The sequence below is a fragment of the Poecilia latipinna genome, unplaced genomic scaffold, assembly GCF_001443285.1.
Source record: "Poecilia latipinna isolate Pla-1442-1.1 unplaced genomic scaffold, P_latipinna-1.0 Scaffold388, whole genome shotgun sequence".
Classification (NCBI taxonomy): Eukaryota; Metazoa; Chordata; class Actinopteri; order Cyprinodontiformes; family Poeciliidae; genus Poecilia; species Poecilia latipinna.
The window spans coordinates 109,658-127,101 of NW_015113004.1; the positions used below are offsets into that span (position 1 = coordinate 109,658).

Sequence of the window (17,444 nt, forward strand, 5' to 3'; positions counted from 1 at the left end):
TTAGTTAAACAGTCTTAGCTGACACCAATTGATCAGCACCTTGGACAGAGCAAAATGTTCGTATTTTCCTTGTATCTCTCTGTGTGTCTGTCTGTCTGTCTTTCAATCTGTCTGTATGTTTGTCTGTCTTATTTTTTCTTATTTTATCGATTCATATTTTTACTTAGCGCTTTGTGTAAAAAATCTGTAGTTTCCTCTTATATCTCGAGGGGTCGCTGTGGGTTAATGTCAGGAAAATTAAACCTTCTATTCGACAGAAACGCTCCATCCTCTGTTTTATTCGCAGATACCCTGACAAAGAGACTCGCTCTGAACTCAACATGCGCTCATAGTGTAATATTCCGTCAGTATTGAACATCTATTACTTTGTCCATTCGGTTATTTCAGTGGTTTTTCAAGATGGCTGCTTTGTGGCGTTTAAGCAAGGAAGGAAATTTTCCAATGCGGCTGCTGCTCCTCAGCGTCTGTGTCGCAGAGATTGCTGTCGGTCAGGTCCGTTATTCAATACCCGAAGAGATGTCGACTGGCTCGGTCGTGGGGAATATTGTCCAGGATCTAGGTTTGGATATTAAACGACTGAAGTCTGGGCGTGCCAGGATTTTTACCGAAGATGGCAGTGAGTACATCGGACTGAATATAGAGAAAGGAACCTTGGTCGTGACTAAAAGGATTGATAGAGAAGAATTGTGCAAGCAGCTGTCCCCCTGCTCTCTGCATTTCCAACTTATTTTAGAAAATCCGATGGAGCTGCAAAGAATAGACGTAGAGATTACCGATGTTAACGATAATTCTCCGTTTTTTTCTAAAAAAGAATACAGTTTCCAGGTTAGCGAATCTGCCTCTTCAGGGTCTCGTTATTTGCTGGAGAGTGCTAAAGATCCAGATGTAGCTCAAAACACCATACAAACATATAAACTCAACCCTACAGACCATTTCAAGTTGAACACTGTGTCTCGGTCTGACGGAACAAAGAATATTGAAATGGTTCTTCACACGCTGCTAGACAGAGAAAAACAAGACGAGCACAAACTGACCCTGACTGCGCTAGATGGGGGTAATCCTCAGAAATCCGGATCTGTTAAAATAAATGTGATTGTCTTGGATGCTAATGACAATGCGCCAGTATTTAGTCAGTCAGTCTACAGAGTCATAGTTCCTGAAAACGCACCTCAAGGCACAGCTATTGTCAGAGTTAGTGCTACTGATAATGATAAGGGGGAAAACCAAGAGGTGACGTATTCCTTTTCACAGCATACTAACACCGTATCATCCCTGTTTAATATTGATCATCAAACTGGAGAAATTACATTAATTGCTGTGTTAGATTATGAAAAAGTTAAGCATTATGAAATCGATGTTGAAGCTACAGACAACGGAGGGTTAACAGACGCCTGTAATGTTCTGATTGAGGTGACTGACATAAATGACAATCCTCCTGTAATAAGCATAATTTCGCTTTCCAACCCCATTCCTGAAGATTCTGAGTTAAATACAGTTATTGCGATGATCAACATTAAAGATTTAGACTCAGGAAAGAATGGCCAAGTTCACTGTTTTATAAACCCAGAACTGCCTTTCAAAATCAAATCAACAACACCTAATTTTTATAGTCTCGTGTCTGCTGATGTTCTGGATCGTGAAACTGATCCAGTTTATAATATAACCATAACAGCAGTGGATAAGGGTTCGCCCTCTTTTTCCGCGAACAAAACAATTAATTTAAAAATATCAGATGTAAACGATAACGCCCCGGTGTTCCCACTGCCTTCTTTCACTGCTTTTGTGTCTGAAAACAATTCGCCAGGTATGAGTCTTCTGTCTGTCAAAGCCAGTGACAAAGATGATGGAAACAACGCGCGTATTTCTTATTTTCTAGAGGACATCCAGCTGAATGGGATGTCGGCTTTAGCTTATTTTTCGGTAAATGCAGAGAGCGGAGAGATTCTGGCAGTGCGCTCCTTTGACTACGAGCAACTTAAAGAGTTCAACATTCGCATCAAAGCGCAGGATGGAGGCTCTCCTCCGCTCAGCAGTAACGTGACTGTGAAAATCCTGATCCAGGACCAGAACGATAATCCTCCTCAGGTTCTGTATCCAGTCCAGACTGGAGGCTCCATGGTGGCTGAAATGGTGCCTCGTTCAGCAGATGTGGGCTACCTGGTGACTAAAGTGGTGGCTGTGGATGTGGACTCTGGACAGAATGCCTGGCTCTCCTATAAACTCCAGAAAGCCACAGACAGAGCGCTGTTTGAAGTGGGCTTACAGAATGGAGAAATAAGAACTATCCGTCAGGTGACTGATAAAGATGCTGTGAAACAAAGACTGACTGTCATAGTGGAGGACAACGGGCAGCCCTCTCGTTCAGCTACAGTCATTGTTAACGTGGCGGTGGCGGACAGCTTCCCTGAAGTGTTGTCGGAGTTCACTGACTTTCCACACGATAAGGAATACAATGACAACCTGACTTTTTACTTAGTGTTGGCTCTGGCTGTGGTTTCCTTCCTCTTCATCACGTGTTTAGTGGTTATTATATCAGTGAAGATCTACAGATGGAGACAGGAGCGTGTATTTTACAAATCTAGTGGGAATCTCCCAGTGATTCCATATTACCCGCCTCTTTACGCAGACGCAGGGGGTACAGGCAATTTAAAGCAGGATTTTGGCTACGAGGTGTACGGCACTACTGACTCTAGGAGGAGTGACGTCAAAGACTTGAGGCCCTTCGGTGAAAGCACTCTGAGTGTTGACCGCAGCGCTAGCAGGACAATGCCGAGACTTAAAACAGAGTCGGAGAATTTACTGACAGAGGTGAGATCACCGCAGCTTCCCCGACGTTATTGGTGCCATGCATCGTTTCTTCTCCAAGGTTTCTTTCTTTGTAGCTAAATCTTAAAAGGTTAACTATTTTTAGTTGCCAATAAACATATTCTCCACATCCAAATTTATCTTTTTTAGATTATATAAAATATTTTGTCTGTATACATGCATGCATGTATAGAGACAAAATGCATGCATGCATTTTGTGTATTTTATATTTTTATACATTTTATGTATGCATTTTTATGCATGCATGCATGCATACATACTTTTATTCAACTGTCTGCATTTTATAAGGTATATCAATCTTTGACAATAGCTGCCATTTTAGACCTCTCTTAGCACCAAATCATATTGTTGCTTTGAATTTGTAAAGCAATACTTTTGGCGGTTGAAAGCACCACACTAAGCTTGATATCACCTGATACTTGTCAATGTTTAGACAAACTTGTACCTTATCTGTGGATTGATTTATAACTAAGTCTTCAACATATATCAGAAAACCTGACAGAGATGGCATATGCAGTTCTCATAGCTAAAATGTTTTTTTTTTTTTTTAAATCAACACTTCATTTGTGCCAAAGCTTTATTAATGGTTGTTTCCACAGAGAGATACCAAACTGTGCTCTGCACTAGATTTTCAGTGACCTACTTCTCTTCATAACACCATCTAATCATGAGCACTCAGTTGTGCATACACAGAGAATTGGAGGAAAGATGATGGAGACTGCTTATTGTATGTTTTCTTTCAACAGAAGAAATTCATTTTGGCCACAAAAAACATAAAAATCTGACACAATCTTTGTGATCAAACGTTTAAATTGTGGTGGAGAAAATGAGGGCACACTCATGACCACAGAGAGACTGACAACAAGGAAGGAAAACTATGATGGTGAGATGTAGAGAGGCAGCGGGGGAGGGGAGGAGGCAGCACAGCCTCAGCAACCCTGTGCAGCAGTGCTAGTGATGCACAGCAGCCATTTTGATCTGGAGCTTGCTTTGTCTGCTGAAATGAGCTGAAAACAGGGATGTCTTACATGTTTCAAAACATATTTGAATGCAGGTGCTTCCCACAGTGTGGAGGATTGAGGCACATAGAGATTTGTCTTGAAAAAGTATGAAAGGTTTGACATGAGATACAGCAAGACAGGGAGCGTGAAACTGCTTATATAACAACAAATAAGAGAAGGTCAGTAATCAGGATAGAGGCAGTTTGAACAAAATGTAGTGCCAAAGGAATTCGCCTGGATTATTTTTAAATTGTTAGAAAAAATAGCAAGGTCATGAGAATACAAAGAGAGGGATTGAATAAAATGCACAGCTTTGCATCTTAATGTAATATTTATTTTTGACTTATTGTGGCAGAATAGTAAGTCAAAGTTATTCATTTTAATATACTTTAAGTTTTTTCTTTCTTTTTAATAATTCACTAAAAATCAATTAACCCTGACACAGTTTGTTTGAGAATAACTTTCCTGTTATTAAATCGACTCAGAGTTCATTGAGGGTATAAAATAGTCTGCATGGGACAGTTCTGGGTTATGTCATGAATGCATTTTAAGGTATGGATGTAAAAAGTGCATTAATAAAATTAATTCATTTATGTAGTTGCAAAGTGACAAAAACAAGAAAAAAGTTAAAATATGTGGATACTTGTCACGTATGACAAGTAAAAGTGAAAAGTAATCGTGTTATTTTCACCTGAAAGACTCTATTGTTATTTTTAGATCTCATCAATGCTTTTGTTTCAGGTTTGACCAACCAGTTTAGCCTCTTTTCCCAGGTTTGAAGTTGTGATGGGGGCTTCTTGTTTGTGTTATAATTCCTTTTGATCTCAGTTACCCCATAGGGGTTAATGCTCTCTGAAACATTTTAGCAATCAAGTAAACACTTCAGGCTGTCTGTCAAGCTGCACTAGTTGAATGCCTTATTTTATGGTTATCCTGTAGGAAAACCACCTTTGAAGTTTTAATTACCAGCTATTTTCTGTGCTGCACAACCTCCATGAATCAATTTAGTTAACTTTCCTTTGACTAATCAGATGCAGATGCTCCTGTTTCTCATAGACCCAAGCAGTTCTTTCATAGTCCGGTTCTCCCCAGTAAAGAAGTGTGTTGAGCAGCTGTGCGCCCCTGTTTATGCCGATGGGTCTATTTAGCACTTTCTGCTTTGCTTCTGAGGATGTGGTTAGTGTTGATGCTGTGAGCCATTATTTATGTGTTTACAAGTTAGATCACACATTGTACACAGAGTACCTTTGAAAAGTATCCACATATTTTAACTTTTTTTCTTGTTTTTGTCACTTTGCAACTACATAAATGAATTAATTTTATTTATTTATTTTTGTTATGGAACAACACAAAGTAGTGTATAGAAGGGAAGTGGAAAGAAAAGGACACATGGTTTTCTATTTATCTAAAATCTAACCACTTGAAGTGTAATAAATCCCCCCGAGTCAGTACTTTTGCATATAAAAAATGCATAACTGATTTCAAAGCACTTACAGTTACAAGAGTTTAGGAGGTTGTCAGTAGCTTTGAACATCAAAAATTTGAACATTTTTGCCATTCAGTTTTGTAAAACAGCTTAAACTCAATCACATTGGCTAGAGAACATCTGTGAACAGCAGTGTTAATGTCCTGCAGGAGATTCTCAACTGAATTTGGGTCTGTAAAAGGTTCTTCTGTTACATGAAAATGCCTTGGAAGTACATCCTTTCATTTTTAGCTTTGGCTGTATGTTTAGGTTCACTTTAAACCTTTTGCTCAATCTTCAGTCTGTTTTGAATTATAAAATGTTTACTTCTGTGACTGGCCTGTGATTGATTCCACCTTTACAACAGTTCTTACCAACTTCCCTTACCTTCCTAAAGAATACCACCGACACAGCACGGTACCGCCACACCCACGTTTCAGCGTGGGAATTTACATGTAGGCTAACAAATCCTCATCTGACCAGAGAATGTTGTTCCACATTTGCTACAGTTCACTAGTGTTCTCCAAAACCTTTACAGAGTCACTAAATTTATACTACAATTAAAATGCAAAAATGTGCATTGTGTAACAATATGAAAACTTCAAGAGTTATGGATACTTTTGCAAAATATTATTATATAGGGACTTGAGAGTGTGACATCATGCGCTTAGTTGTGATATTCCCTTTTACTGCTTGTAAGTGGAGGCTGTTTTTCTATGTTCACTTTATTGTTTGCTTAGTTGGTATAAACAAAGATGTTCACCTAAAACTCTTGGCAAAGAAGTTACAAAGTATGTATTTGAATTTAACCTTCAATCTATCTTAGTAGTATTTCCTCATCTTCTGTTTTTCTTTTTGGATTTTTCTGCTTCAAACGTATTAATTGTTATGAGTGAATAAGATGACAGTAAGAGAAAAATCTAACTTTGATTAACTTATTTTCTCTGGAACTTATAAATTATGTTTAAAACAGAATTGACTGCTGTTCAAGATGAAAAAGTGTCAAAAACACAATTCTGTTTGAAAGATAACACCACTAATCAGTTGCAACATGTTTAATCATAAGAAGTGCATGTTTTTAATATGTAAAACATTGCCTAGTTTTCAACCTTAATGTATTAGCGTGATTTAGAGTCACCTTAATGCTCAAATAAAATACTAACTTCATAATATCAAATAAAGTTTGCAAGACACCAGTAAGATAACCTATACACTTGTTTACATTTAATTCTGTTATCATTTTATACCAATGCAAACAAGTGACTTCACTGGCTGTTTATAAAATTACCATTTAATCAGATGATTTGTTTGAAACACATTCAATTTGAAAGAACTGGATAGTCACTGTTCATCTGCCTGTCTTAGTTTCCAACAGTGCTCCTCTTTCCTCCTGATCTCATTTTCTGCATCCCTCCCCTCCCCCTCTCCAGCTGCACCACTTTGCTGCAGAGAAAGAAAGGCGCACAGAGAAAAAGGGAGAGGAAAATTGTAAATGTAGGATGTTTTTTTTGTGTGTGTCTATAAAAAGATTTGTGGCTTCTGATTGCTTCTTTGTGGTGCTTTGACAAAAAAAAAAATGGTGTCCTTTGTACTGTTCTTACATCTAATCATGAGATTTGAGCGTGTGCTCTATTTAGATGTTATGTATGTTGTGGTTTAACCGATACATACATAAATGTCAGAAAATGTCATTTCTTGTCTCTGTCTGGTGCCATATTTCATCTCCATGTTGTTTTTGTTTTTTGTTTTTTGTTAGTTCTGTTTTTTTACCAACCCAGTTGCTTGCAGTGAGAAGGGTAGATTGCAAGCAGGGGAGGTGGGATGTGGTACCATAGCAACAAGCTGACTCACTGGGAAGACTGTACCATTTTCTGTATCTATGGGGGTCAGCAGCAGATGCAGCCCACACTGTATGATAAGTACATGTGCGTATTGAATCTGAGAGGCCAGGAATCACCCCTGTTTTGCTTCGGTGTTCTCAGGCCTTGGGTGTGTGATGATGAAGAGAGCTTTGAGCGGAGGTTATAATGGCTGCTGGTGATATTTTATTTTTCCAATCTTTGTAGGATTTCCTGTTGTCAAGACCTAAAGCTCATAATGTCTAATGACTACAACCCATATATTATTAAATATCTTTGTTTGTCTCAAAGCTGCATAACAGTAACATTTTGGTTTTATTTTTTATTTTTATATTAGATTGCAGTAAAGTCTAATTAACACAGATGGTGCTTTTTTTGTCCCAAAAGCTTAGATTTGACATCACAAAAGCAGTCATAGCTGCATCAGCTGTGACAAACAGGAGGATAATAATCTCATTAATATGCCATAGAGTTGTCTCAGGCCATCGCCTTGAGGCCCTCTGCTGTTGGTATTAAGGTAGTGATTCTGTGCATTAGTGCAGCATTTTTGATACATTCACAGATTGATCATGTAATATGGTTCTTGTATTCATTTCACTTTGATAATTGTTACTTTTTTTAAGAGGGTACTGGTTGATCTTTGTACATATTTGATTTGTCAGGAGGTTGGTGTAAGTTTTTTTAAAAGAAAGAGAGAAAGCTGTTGAAAATATTTCAAAATACCGAGGATACATTTTGATTTATGCACTACATGTTCTACAGTTCTTTATACTTTTATTTTATTTTCCTTACTCTTCTAAGCAAATGTATAACTCTATTCTACTACGAGGGTTCACTCTTCTGATTCCTGTTTTATTTTTGTTTGTTTATCATTCCTCTCTGTCTCTTTCAACCCCGTTAATCTAACATTTACACACATTTTCTTATGGCTATAAGCTCACATCTAGACTTTATCACTGCATTTTTACATATATGTAAGTTTTAGTAATTTTTTTTGAAAATGCATACCAAACATATTCCATAAGCACATTCTATAGTTATTTACACACACACACACATATATATATATATATATATATATATATATATATATATATATATATATATATATATATATCTGTGACTCCTTTACTTTAAACCTAAATGTTTCAAGTGTATTTTTAGCAGCACTCATTATTTTCTACACAGCATAAGCACAAATATGTATAGTAGCATATTTAGTATTCTCTTTAACACCAAACAACTTGCAACTTTATTTGTTATGCTCCTCATGGTAAGTATGATGCTTTCCCTACAGACTGTGTATGCCCACCACCAGTCTAACAGATTTCCTTTTTTTCTGTTTTTTTTTTTTTCTTTTTCATGTCCTCCTTTCTCCATGGTGGCTGTCCTGCTTCCTCCCCAACTTGTGTCGAATCCCAACTCACCTAATAAGGTAAGAAATAGTTTCTATGTATATAAGTCACAGTACATCCCACAAAGCACATACAGCTGCAACCAATCAACTTTTCACCTTGCACCAACATGGTTAAAACACAAACTGTTTCATACCTGTTCTCAAACAGCCAATATTCACTCTGACAAAAGCCAGTTGTGTGATTTATTCAGAAGGTACACATCCAGTGACATACACAAGTTACATATATGTGACATTGCAAACGTTTGATTTCACCCCTTATCATATTCCATGGATTCAAAGTTTCCAAAGGGATCTTCATCAGTAGTTCTCCAGGCTTTCTTAAAGTCTATTGAAATCGATCTTTGCAATTTGGTTACTATATTGAACTGATTATTGTCAAGGATTTTCTGTGACCAAGGTCACTTCATATTGTGAAGTGTGTGTTTTGAAATTGGAATATATTAACACATTAAAATATCTTGACCAGATAAGTAGTCTATGAAAATTGTGTCTATATAAAACAGGGAAATGATCCAGCAAAGCCCTGACACAGGATCTAAAGAATGTATTGTTTTTAGCTGATTATCACAACTACCTTAAATTATCTTTAGTTGTTCCTAAAGTAGCATGTCATGTGTTTTATTACAGTTGAGTTGACTAAAAGAAGCACACTTTGGGAACCAACTGTGTTTTTGTAATAGAACAATAATAATATGCTAAGACTAGACTGCTGGCTTTGAGAAGTTATGTAGCACATATGTTGTGAGAACACTCAGATTTAGAACATTTTTGGAATAGAGTAATTGATCACATAATTTAGTGGTCTAATAAACAAACTACTGTGACATTTTTCAAGCGCTGGACTGAAAATACATTAAAAACTGGTTCTAGTAGAATACAAATAATTCAAATGGGATTAAAAGCCCTCCAGAATGTCCAGAGAAAAGAATGTTTCAAGACTTCTGTACTGTGTCTTAATGAAGTAACTTTCTCATGGCAACTGAAACTGTTATATATCTCAGGTAGTCACTGACGTACTGTCAACAACACTGATGTAAAATGTATTGTGTGTCTTGCTGCTCTCAGCACAACATAATCTTTACAGGGTCTCTTAAACTAGTTTGAGTGGAGCCACTACAGGCTTCACAAATGATGACAAACTTCACTTGTCATCATTTGAAGAATATTTGTAATTCATTCTGCAAATCAGACACAGTTAGGTTACCCAGAGATGAACAAGATTTAAGGATGACAAAAAGTTTCAAACTGAGCTGTGTGTTGTAAGACAGCTTTGCTTACTAATGGGCTTATGTGGTTTAAGAAAAGTATTAGCAGTAAAGACTCTGTGACACTTTGAGTTCAACTGAAGTGCCAGAGATTATGCCCTAAGTGAGGTATATTGTTTAAGTAAAAAGTACAATGATAAATATGTTTTCCTTTGCAACAAAAATATAACAAATATAATAACAAGCACACGTTCATCTGTGAAAATAAAACACTTTGATCTAAAACTGAAACTTAGACCCAGTCATGTTTGAAATAAGGTAAATATGTTTTGTTTTCTTTCTGTGAAGCCAGGTAAGTGTACTTTAAGAAATAGTATTGCATCATTATGTTGGCTTGCTATGGTTTTGTGTTGTTTTTTTATTTGTTTACCTAGCTTTGACCTCATTATTTAGAAATACCTACACCTCAAAGCACAAAGATCAATTAGATACAAGCACATGTTCATCAGCAATAAACATATTATTATAAAAATAAACCACAGTAAAATTTCTAAGTTTTGTCTAATTTTTATGTTTTGATTATTTAGAGTTCTTTTTAAAAAAAAAAAAAAAAATTAGTTAACATTTTATTGTGGATTTTATTGTGCAATTTCCAACATTGTCAATACCATGTTGGAAATTGTATTGACAATTTTTCAACCAATGTTGGAAATTGGATGAAAAAAAAAACTTTAAATGGTTGAAAAAAAAAACTTTCAGGGAAAACAGTGGAAAATAATTTTGCTAAACTAAATAAATTATCTCCATAACAGGAAAATAAAGATAAATTAAGAACCTTAACAAATAATTCCTTGTAGTTTTTTTTTTCTATCTTTTTTTTCATTTTCACCTTTCTAAATCCACTGAGAAGATGACGTTTTCAGGTTTCAGTACAGGGCTGCTGAATTGTACTAGGCATCCAAACTTGTCATGGGAACGCTCAAACATGTTAGTCCATATCAGAACATAAAAATATTACAATGCACAAGGCTGAAAAATATAAGGCTGTATGCTTATTATTCCTTTTTGAGCTCAGAAACTGCATTTACAAGCATGTTAATAGCTATTTTTGTTAATTAATATTCTGTATGTGTGTAAGTGTAAGTAAATAAATAAATAAGCTTCCGGTTTTGCCGTCGTCTACTGCAAAACAAAGAAAAGGAAAGAAAGGAAAAGAATAGCAGAGAAAAGAAAAGGAAAAGAAAAAAGAACCTGTGATAGGCGAGTTGTGTTGTTATTGTTCTGCCTCCCTGCAGAGACAGACTGAGGGCTGTTACGTCTGCAGCATCTTGCAGCTGCATCACTTCGCCGCCTGTGTGGCGCTGTCCGCACAGCCGGTGGTGCTGAAATACTCTCCGGCTCACCCCTCCCTTTCCTCTCACACTCGACTCTCTACGTCTCCGTCTGTGCTGCTCTGCTCTTTCTACACAACAGAACAAACAGCAAAATATTATTCTGATCTTTTTATTATTATTATTTATTCCGAAATTGAACAATCTGCTTCTTTTGTATTTATTAATTAATTTAGGGCCTTCGCTCCTGGAATATATACTTTTTTTTTATATAGAACAGATTAAACAGCCTCCATGTCGGTGTGTATGTGTGGGAGAGAAAGAGAGAGACAGAAAAAGAGAGAGATAAAGAGAGCCGCAGTGAGTCCCTTTCTGCATCGTGTGCTCTACCCCTCCCTTTGCATTTGCTCTACAAACCTCCATACGGGTGTTTTACGTCAGTCGCTGTCAGAGATCTTTTTTTCTCTTTTTTTTTTGACTAAGCTGTGCGGAGAGCTGCGAGGACGTCACGGCGTATGCGGGCTGCACTGACTTTGTGTCACCACGGGAAGGCAACAAAGAGCCTTGCCTTCCACAGATGCATGTGCAAGCTTGCAGATGAACAGAATAAAAAGGACAGATTGATTAGTAAAAGCGATGTTGATTAATAATGCAATTGAGCAACTGTACACGTATCACTGTATCTGTGCAGCTACTCTCTTGAAGTTTTAATAATAGTGAAATACATTGTTGTGTGTATATATTCATAATACATAAATATTACAAAAGAGATGTAAGTGATACATAAACTGTTGAGTAAATATGTCTTATTCCATCTAATAAATCAATTAAATAGGGAGACGGGGGGTTAATCTGTGAAAATACGTCACATTTGCGTGGACGTGATTGGTGGAAATCCCTCTGCTCTGTGCACCAATGATAGTGAGAGCTGTACAAAGAGATCTACTCTATCTCAGTGAGCAGCGTCAGCTCAGAAGCGCTACCATGTCCTGCACAAGAAGAGACGGATGCAGACACGAAGCATGAGTTTTACTGTTAATTTCCAAGCCTCGACTGCGTTGGATTACAAACGGTATCTTCAGTTCAGAGGCTGGGACTGGGGTTGAAACGATATGGAGTGTACGGGACGTGGAATAATGTGGAACAAATTGTCAAGATGGCAGGTGCTTTTGTGGTGGCATAATTTCTTTATCTTGTGGAGTACAATAGACGCACAGACTCGCTACAGCATTCCCGAGGAGCTGAAACAGGGATCCGTGGTGGGAAATATAGCCAGAGATTTGGGTTTGCTCGTACCTGAACTGTTTCGGCGTAAAATGCGGATAACCTCGGAGGCTGGTAAGCAATATTTTAATGTAGACTTGGGAAAGGGAGAGCTGCTGGTGACCGACAGAATAGACAGGGAGGAACTGTGTGGACAAAGACCGTCCTGTTTGCTGCCTTTGGAACTGGTTATAGATAACCCGCTGCAGGTGCACAGGGTTGAAATTGAAATACAGGATACGAACGACCATTCCCCTAGTTTTCTTACTAAAGAGAAAGTGGTGAAAATAGCAGAGTTAGTAAATCCAGGTGCGCGGTTTCCATTAGAGAGTGCCACTGATCCTGATGTCGGTGCTAATTCTGTGCGCACGTATCTCATTAGCAAAAATGAGCATTTTAAATTGACAGTTAAAAATCTTAAAGATGGGAGGAAAATTCCTGAACTGGTGCTTGAAAAAGCTCTTGATCGAGAGACGCAGGCTGTACACAACCTCATTCTCACAGCTGTGGATGGAGGAGATCCGGTGCGTTCAGGGACATCAGAAATAAAAGTTATAGTGCTCGATATCAATGATAATGCGCCGCAATTTGAAAAACAAATATATGAAGCTAATGTCAGCGAAAGGTCTGCGATTGGAACCGAAATCCTGCAGGTTAAAGCTTCAGATGCAGATGAAGGACTGAATGGACAAATAGAATATGTGTTTGCGGAGCAAACTTCAGATATAATTTTATCCTTATTTGACATCAAACCGTCCACTGGGCTTATTACTGTCAAAGGGGTTTTAGACCAGGAATCAGATTCTTTACACAGATTCGATGTAACTGCGAAAGACAAAGGAAATCCGGAAATGGATGGGCATTGTGGAGTGGAAATCAAAATAAATGACGTCAATGACAATAATCCAGAAATAGTTGTTACCTCTTTAACAACACCCGTACCCGAAGACTCTGCAATTGGAACAGTCATTGCAATCATAAGCACAAGAGACGCAGACTCAGGTGACAATGGGAAAGTTACATTAACTTTGTCACCCAAATCACAGTTTAAATTAAACCCATCGATCTCAAAACATTTTTCACTAGTAACAAATGGCCCACTAGACCGTGAAACAAACAGCCAGTATAGTGTTAAGATAACCGCTTCTGATTCTGGAAAACCGCCATTAACAAGTGAAAAAACAATAATAGTTCAAATTTTAGATGTAAATGACAATCCACCTGTTTTCTCTCAAAGTTCGTATGCAGTTTATGTTAAAGAAAACAATGCTCCAGGGTTAATGCTGTGCTCGGTATCAGCATCTGATCAGGATTCTGGTGAAAACGCAAAGATCTCTTACTCCATACTGGACTCTAAAGTGCAGGACGTCTCTGTCTCGTCTTATGTTTACATTAACTCAGATAACGGGAGCATCTACAGCATGCACTCGTTTGACTACGAGAAGCTGAAAGTGTTTCAGATTCAGGTTCAGGCAAAGGACCAGGGCTCTCCCTCTCTCAGCAGCAACGCCACTGTCCATGTTTTCATCCTGGACCAGAACGATAATACCCCCGCTGTTATTTACCCCTCCTCCGCTGCCCTGGGCTCCCTCTCTCATCAGAGGATGCCCCGCTCCGCTAAAGCGGGTCACCTGGTTACCAAGGTAACAGCCGTGGACGCTGATTCGGGCCATAATGCCTGGATCTCATACAGACTAGCGGAGGCCACAGACGCCTCTCTGTTCACCGTCAATCAGTACACAGGAGAGGTGAGGACTAAACGCGCTGTGTACGAGCAGGACGACTCCTCTCAGAGGCTGCTGATAGAGATCAAGGACGACGGGCAACCGGTTCAGTCCGCCACCGCCACGGTGTCCATCTTACTGGAGGAAAGTCTCCATGAACCCATTTTAGACCTCCGACACAAAATGTCTGAGCCCAGCAAGAAAACCGGCAGAATCACCCTTTATTTGATTCTGTCTCTGGCCTCAGTGTCCGTGCTGTCTCTGGTGACTTTTCTCATCCTGGCGGTGAAATGCATCAGGGGCAGCAGAAGCAGCGGGAGCTGCTGCATGAGAAGGAGCGACTGTGATGATTACAAGATCCCCAGCAGAAACCTGCAGATTCAGCTCAACACTGATGGACCTATAAAATACGTGGAAGTCCTGGGAGGAGACATGATGTCGCAGAGTCAGTCGTTCAGATCCTGCATGTCTCCGATGTCAGAGTACAGTGATTTCACATTGATCAAACCCAGCAGCACCACAGACTTTAAAGAAGTCATCAGTGTTCTGGACGCGTCTTTACCTGACAGCACTTGGACCTTTGAGAGCCAGCAGGTGAGCGAATTCAACGTTGGCCACGGTGTGTCAAAAAATATGAAATGTTTGAATGTTTTATCAACTGTTAATCGTTCTATGATAGTCAAAACTGAAAACATTTTGCTTTAATGAGACATATGCATAAAAATACCGTGTCTGTAGAGATTCTGTGGTCTGTTATTATTCATTGTACTGAAATTAAGCGTTTCCCTATTTTTCTCTGCTTCTTCTTTTTAGTTCTTTCTTTCTATCTGTCTTTTTTCTTTGTTTCCTCTAGTTATTTTATTTTCAGTCATTGAGGTCATATATTTATATATAACCTCATATATATGTGGTCATATATTTACCACATTAGTAAAAAAAAAATCGTATGAGCATTATAGTCTCGACGCCGCGGCGCAGTAGTGTGGATTAGATACCTTCCTATTGGATCATAGGTTTCGAGGCGCTGAACCAATAGGATTCATAACTCTACAAAGCAATCTAGTCCCTCCCCCCTTCCAGCTTCTGTGGTCCTGCACTCACAATGCAGAGTGCCAGAGGAGAGAAGGGGACGATATTTATTTTTGCAATATGAAGATTTTATGTTTGGGCTTAAATTCATACACATTAACTTGTAATCAAATATCAGTAGAGAATGATAGGTGAGATGATTGATCTAGCATTGCTTCTGAACACAACATCGACTGGAATGGATATGTTATAGCGGACCAAGGATGACAAAGAGAAATGGATACCGAGACTGGAGATGGCTGGTGCTTTGGTGGCAGTATTTCTTTATCTTGTGGAGTACAACAGACGGACAGACTCGTTACAATATCCAGGAGGAGCTGAAACGGGGTTCTGTGGTCGGAAATCTTGCAAAAGATCTGGGTCTGTCGTTAGCTGAGATTTTTGATCGCAAACTAACCGTCGCCTCCGAGGCTGGTAAGCAATATTTTACCGTAGATGCTGGGAAGGGTGAGCTGGTAGTGAATGACAGAATAGACAGAGAGGCTTTATGTGGACAGAGCGCCAGCTGTGTGTTGGCTCTGCAGGTCGTCATTGAAGACCCACTGCAGCTGTTTCGAGTAGAAATTCAAATTCAAGATATCAATGATAATTCCCCTAGATTCCCGTCAAGTGACGTGTTATTGGACATTTCGGAATCCACAGTTATCGGAGCTCATTTTCCGCTAGAAAGTGCCATAGATTTAGACGTTGGCATTAATTCACTGAAGTCATATATTCTGAGTAAAGACGAGTGCTTTAGTATAAGACTTAAGGAGGTCGCTGGAGGAAGAAAAGTCCCTGAATTAATTCTGTCAAAACTGATAGACAGAGAGAAAAAAGCTGTTCACAAGCTTCTTTTGACAGCTCTAGACGGAGGTAACCCGGTAAGATCAGGGACTGCGCAGATAACCATTAAAGTCCTTGACATAAACGATAATATTCCTGCTTTTGAAAAAACCTTATATAAAGTATCCGTTGCAGAAAATGCCGCGGAGGGTGCATTAATAGTACAGACAAAAGCAACAGACTCTGATGAGAATCAAAATGGAGAGATAGAATATTCATTTGGCGCTCACACATCAGAAATTGTGCTCTCTGTTTTTTCCATCGATCCCACATCCGGAAAAATATTCCTTAAAGGAAAACTAGATTTTGAAAATGATGCAAATTATGAATTGGACATCAGCGCAAAAGATAAAGGGAGCCCAAGAATGGAGGGACATTGTATTGTTCATGTTGAAGTTTTAGATGTCAATGATAATGCTCCAGAAATAATACTGACGTCTCGACCAAAGCCTGTGAGCGAAGACTCGCCTAATGGCACTGTAGTCGCTCTGATCAGCGCTCGGGACCATGACTCCGGTGATAACGGAAAAGTACAATTACAGCTCCCTAAAAACAGCAACTTTGCGCTGAAACCCTCGTTTTCACAAAACTACGCACTAGTTACAAATGGTGTTTTAGATCGAGAAAAAGATTCTGAATATAGTATTGAGATAACAGCCACAGATATGGGCTCCAATCCACTGTCCAGCAAGAAAACAGTTCATGTCAGCGTCACTGATGTAAATGACAACCCACCTATTTTTAATCANAAAAAAACAATGGTTTAATACTGATATGTTCTTTATATAATTTATATTGCGGAGTGAAAGCTATCCTTTCGCTGTTTACTTGTTGACTTTTTATGTCAATTATTGTATTTTGTGGCAAATTGATGTGTTAATTAGCTGATTTCCTTTAAGGCATATCCAGTATATGATATTTGTTTTCAGCTCGAAATATTCTGGTATGATAAAAAAATTTCCTTTCCAGTTTCATGAAAGACATGATTTTTCAGCACCACATACTGGACAGCGACAACTACATTATTTCTGACACGAGACACAAACTGCTGAAAATGTATTTGCTAGTAAAACTTTGATTCACAGTTTGTGTCAAATTGATGTAAAGCACACAATCTAGATTGTATTTTTTATTATTATTTTTTTTTAGTCATCACATTTTAAAATCAGCCATGCTTCTTCTTTCCCCATGAGTTCGGGAGATATTCGTTTCTTCTTTCTCCGTTGCAATGATGCTGAGCTTTTCACCACACACACATTTTTAAATGAAATCCTCACCGCTTCTCTTACTGGACGATAGAAGTGTATAGTGAGCACCAATGAAACGCAAAGCTGTACAAAGAGATCTAGTCCCTCCCCCATCCAGACACACAGTCACAATCTCTCCTAGAGCAAGCAGATGGATGAAACGGAGCGATGTTACTAACCGACCTAAAG

General features: G+C 38.5%; 2 protein-coding genes across 10 annotated transcripts in view; both read left to right on the top strand.

Moving 5' to 3' along the window:
• LOC106950266 (protocadherin gamma-A11-like) overlaps window positions 1–17,444 on the top strand; it is a 165,445-nt gene that overhangs the window by 109,344 nt on the left and 38,657 nt on the right. Inside the window, exon 1 of one of the 9 annotated variants that reach the window (XM_015037011.1) lies at window positions 234–2,808. The exons of 7 other annotated variants lie outside the window; for them this stretch is intronic. In XM_015037011.1, coding sequence (XP_014892497.1) covers window positions 400–2,808 — 2,409 coding nt within the window. In that variant the 5' untranslated portion in view covers window positions 234–399. Of the gene's footprint in view, window positions 1–233; window positions 2,809–17,444 lie in introns of those variants that run through there. One more of the 9 variants, XM_015037017.1, reaches the window with a different exon arrangement.
• LOC106950270 (protocadherin gamma-C5-like) overlaps window positions 6,300–17,444 on the top strand; it is a 17,232-nt gene continuing 6,087 nt past the window's right edge. The window contains exons 1-2 of the mRNA XM_015037022.1: window positions 6,300–6,310; window positions 7,081–7,086. The gene's annotated coding sequence lies outside the window, so the exon portion shown is untranslated. The remainder of the gene's footprint in view (window positions 6,311–7,080; window positions 7,087–17,444) is intronic.